The sequence below is a fragment of the Acanthisitta chloris genome, unplaced genomic scaffold, assembly GCF_000695815.1.
Source record: "Acanthisitta chloris isolate BGI_N310 unplaced genomic scaffold, ASM69581v1 scaffold9010, whole genome shotgun sequence".
NCBI classification, from domain to species: Eukaryota; Metazoa; Chordata; class Aves; order Passeriformes; family Acanthisittidae; genus Acanthisitta; species Acanthisitta chloris.
In genome coordinates, this window is record NW_008649883.1 from 919 (window position 1) to 4,260 (window position 3,342).

The 3,342-nt window shown below is 37.0% G+C and overlaps 1 protein-coding gene across 1 annotated transcript in view; it reads left to right on the top strand.

The window, feature by feature from the left end:
• Positions 1 to 290: 290 nt before the first annotated feature.
• Positions 291 to 3,342, top strand: part of LOC103803750 (UPF0505 protein C16orf62-like) — a gene marked incomplete at its 3' end in the record, with an annotated part of 27,395 nt that continues 24,343 nt past the window's right edge. Inside the window, 6 exon segments of the mRNA XM_009076360.1 lie at positions 291 to 383; positions 1,324 to 1,491; positions 1,830 to 1,952; positions 2,297 to 2,321; positions 3,325 to 3,339; position 3,342. The exon segment at position 3,342 is cut by the window's right edge and continues 49 nt beyond it. Of these exon segments, the coding sequence (XP_009074608.1) occupies positions 321 to 383; positions 1,324 to 1,491; positions 1,830 to 1,952; positions 2,297 to 2,321; positions 3,325 to 3,339; position 3,342 (395 nt within the window).

A 3,342-nucleotide genomic window follows, 5' to 3' on the forward strand; every position in this document is an offset into this window, starting at 1 on the left:
ACACATAGTAATTCTTGGTTAAATTGCTCTCTTGGTGCCCAGTGGAATGGAAGAGAATCCAGATGTGGAGACAGAATACAATTGAATGGCTGAAAGTAAAAATTTTTTCAGTTTTAGTGTTATGTATCTCAGTAGAGAGAAATTTTGCCTTTTCCATTTACTTATTTTTCAACATGCATTTCTCTTTGTAAATAAGTATCTATATAGATGTAAGATATGTTTCTCTCTTAGTATGTGATTATTTATATGCCTGTACACTTTGCCTTTTCTCTTGCTTTTTAAGGCATGCAAGGTCAAGAAACTATGCCTTGGAATCTGAAATGTGCAAACTGGAGTCTGTGCCCTTGGATTTTGGTGATTACCATCCACTGAAACCCATTACAGTGAGTTTTTTTGTGCTTTTGGAAAATGAGTGGGAATGAAAACTGATTGTGTTCCTCTTTTTACTTCTCTTCCTTTAAAATTAAAAGGTTTTGAAGTTGGTGTTGGTACTTGTGAATTTGCATTCTGTGTTAGTGGTCTGTTATTTTAGAGGCATCAAGGTTTATTCTGTTTGTCCTTTATAGAAATTTGCTGGTGCTGTTATGTGTCACAAACAGTCTCCTGCTGACAAATATAGCATTCCAGCTTGTGGGTTTTCTTGGTTGCATTAAATGCTGAATAATGGATAAATTTAAAATCAAATTGTTGCATTACAAATAACCTACATCATTGCTTGATGTAAGACTTGGTTTTAGGCTAACTTCCAGTCAGCTGTGTGCCTTAAAACATTTATCATTTCTTTAATGTATAAGAGGCTTTTAAAGATGTGGATGGAAAAAAAAAAAATCGAGCTTCAAGGAGATGATAGTCATACACTAATGAATGATAAATGGGCAGCAGCTTCTGCTCAGGAAGGTCAGTAGGGAGGTAAGACCTTAAGTGTGGAATTGATGTTCCAGGCTTGAGTATCAGACAGGAAAAGTAAAGATGAGATTGGCAGAGGAAATCACATAGCAAGAAAGAGGTTGGAGGAGAGGGACTGACCTAATAAAATAGAGGAAGGGTACTAGAAATAAATTTTGAGTGGTTGTTCTGATAGTTCTGTACACCTGGAAGTGGAAGAAAAAGAAAGAAGTAATGGAAATGTGATTGAAGTGACCCCAGACTCGGGGGAAAAGAGGCTGCTTCAATTTCAGTGCTGATACTCACTCTAAGGAGTTTGTTTGGTTTGTCTTTGCTTTCATTGCAACAGGACAAGTTATGTAGCACATATTAGGGTGATCTACTAAAGAGAGGGAAGAGAAAGCCTTTTTATTGAATAGTTTTGAACTTTTTTTTTAGGTCACAGATTCCAAGACCAAGAAAATGAACAGGAAAGGAAGTACTTCTTCTACCTCCTCTTCTTCTTCTAGTTCTATGATGGATCCATTGAGCAGCGTATTGGATGGCACTGATCCTTTGTCACTGTTTGCAGCAGCTGCAGATCCTGTGACTACTACTGCTACCATGGTAACTCTGGAGTCAGTTATATCCACTCCACAAAATTTGAAAAATAAACCCAAACAAAACCACTAAGTCAACTCTGGATAAAATATATTTTTCTCACCAGTTGAGAGGTTAATACAGATAGGAAATAAACTGTATTATCAGAATAAGTTATTCTTTTTAATTTACCTATTTGATCTGGTTGATGTTGACATCTTTATTGAAATATGGATCTATTTGTTTTTAATATTGGAACTTTTGGAAGGACCAGTTAGCACTTTTAACATTAAGTTGGCCTTTGTCATCCTTCTCTTCTTTTTCCAGATCTGTATTTAACATTTGCACTTGTACTCCCCTCACAGGATGGTGCACGAAGGAAACGGGACAAGGATGACAGCTCAGCAGTAGGAAGTGACTTTGAACCATGGTCAAGCAAACGTGGAGAAATCCTTGCTAGGTACACAACAACAGAGAAACTCTCTATTGTAAGTGGCACCTTCTCCAGTTTTAATGAACTATACTAAACCTTTAATGGATTTTGGATGTTGCTGTTGTGCAATTGTTTCGTACTCGTCCTCTAGATTTCAGTTTTAAAGTTGTAGAAAGCTGCACCATGAGCTCTCACTGGCAAAGATTGTTTTGGAGCCTAGGCCAAAAGTCTTTTGATACTTAGAAGCTGTCACTGTGTTTTTATAAATAACAAATAGCTTCTAGTCTCATGTCTACTTCTAAACAATTAAAGATTTAATTAGCAGTGTGATTACTCTATGCATTTTGGAATGCTAGTGAGTGCATGATTTCTAAAAGTCTGCTCTTTGTTTCCTCACAGAATCTGTACATGGGATCAGAAAAAGGTAAGCACTTTCTGTAGCAGTACCAGAGTTTGCTTGAGGCAGGCTGCAGTGACAGGTTTGTGGTCAAGAATAGTTGAAATGTTTTCCTGCCTTTCCCATTCTGACATGTGGTTGAATCTATGGCTTTTTGTGGACAAGATTTCTGATGGATTTTTACTTCAAATAATTACTGAAAGCAGCCACTTAACCACTTTGTCTTTTGTTCCTGTAGGCTAGTGAGTTTATTTCACTGCCTTCCACTGCAGGTTAAAAATTTCTTCCATTTAAAGTGAGCAATGATGTTTTGAAGATTGTGTTTATAAACTCTTCTGCTAGCTGGAAGGAAAGCAAACAAGTCCTTTGGGAGCTTGTTGAGTTATTCTCTTTACATGAAAGTGAAATGATTTGAGCTATGTGCTGGGCGTTCGTAAAAGAACCAGATGTTAAATATTTTATCGTGTTTTCAGCGAAGCAAATCTGGGCTAAGTAGTCAGAGCTGATGCATAGTAAGTCAGGATTTTTGTATCTGAGTAAACATGCAGCATTTCAGCTTCTGCAAAAATCTAAAATACTCTACTTTTTGCAGTGAGAATGGTCAAACACTGAAACTGGATGTTCAGGGAGAGTGTGACTCTATCTCTAGATGGAGTTAAATTGACTGGGTGTAACAGCACAGCCTGTTATAGCTTTAGAATTGGACCTGTTTTGAGGAGGAAAGTTGGACACTGACCTTGGTAGGGCTTTTCCAACCTAAATTATCATATGGTTCTGTCTAGGGATTCTTTTCTTACTACTAAAGCTTGCAAGAAAGTCCATTTATATTGAGTTCTCCTTACTTGTCATTTCCTGTTCGAACTCTATGTATGTTTGAATGTGTCTTCAGGAATGCTCACTAAATGGAACATATCACTTGTTTCTGTCATAGAAACTCACTAGTTGTCTGTCAGGCTCCTTCAGGTTTGTTTTTCTTTAGAAGTCTTAGTGTTTAAATGTTGAAGAAACTTAAAGATGTCATTCTTTATAGGAAAAGCTACAACTACTG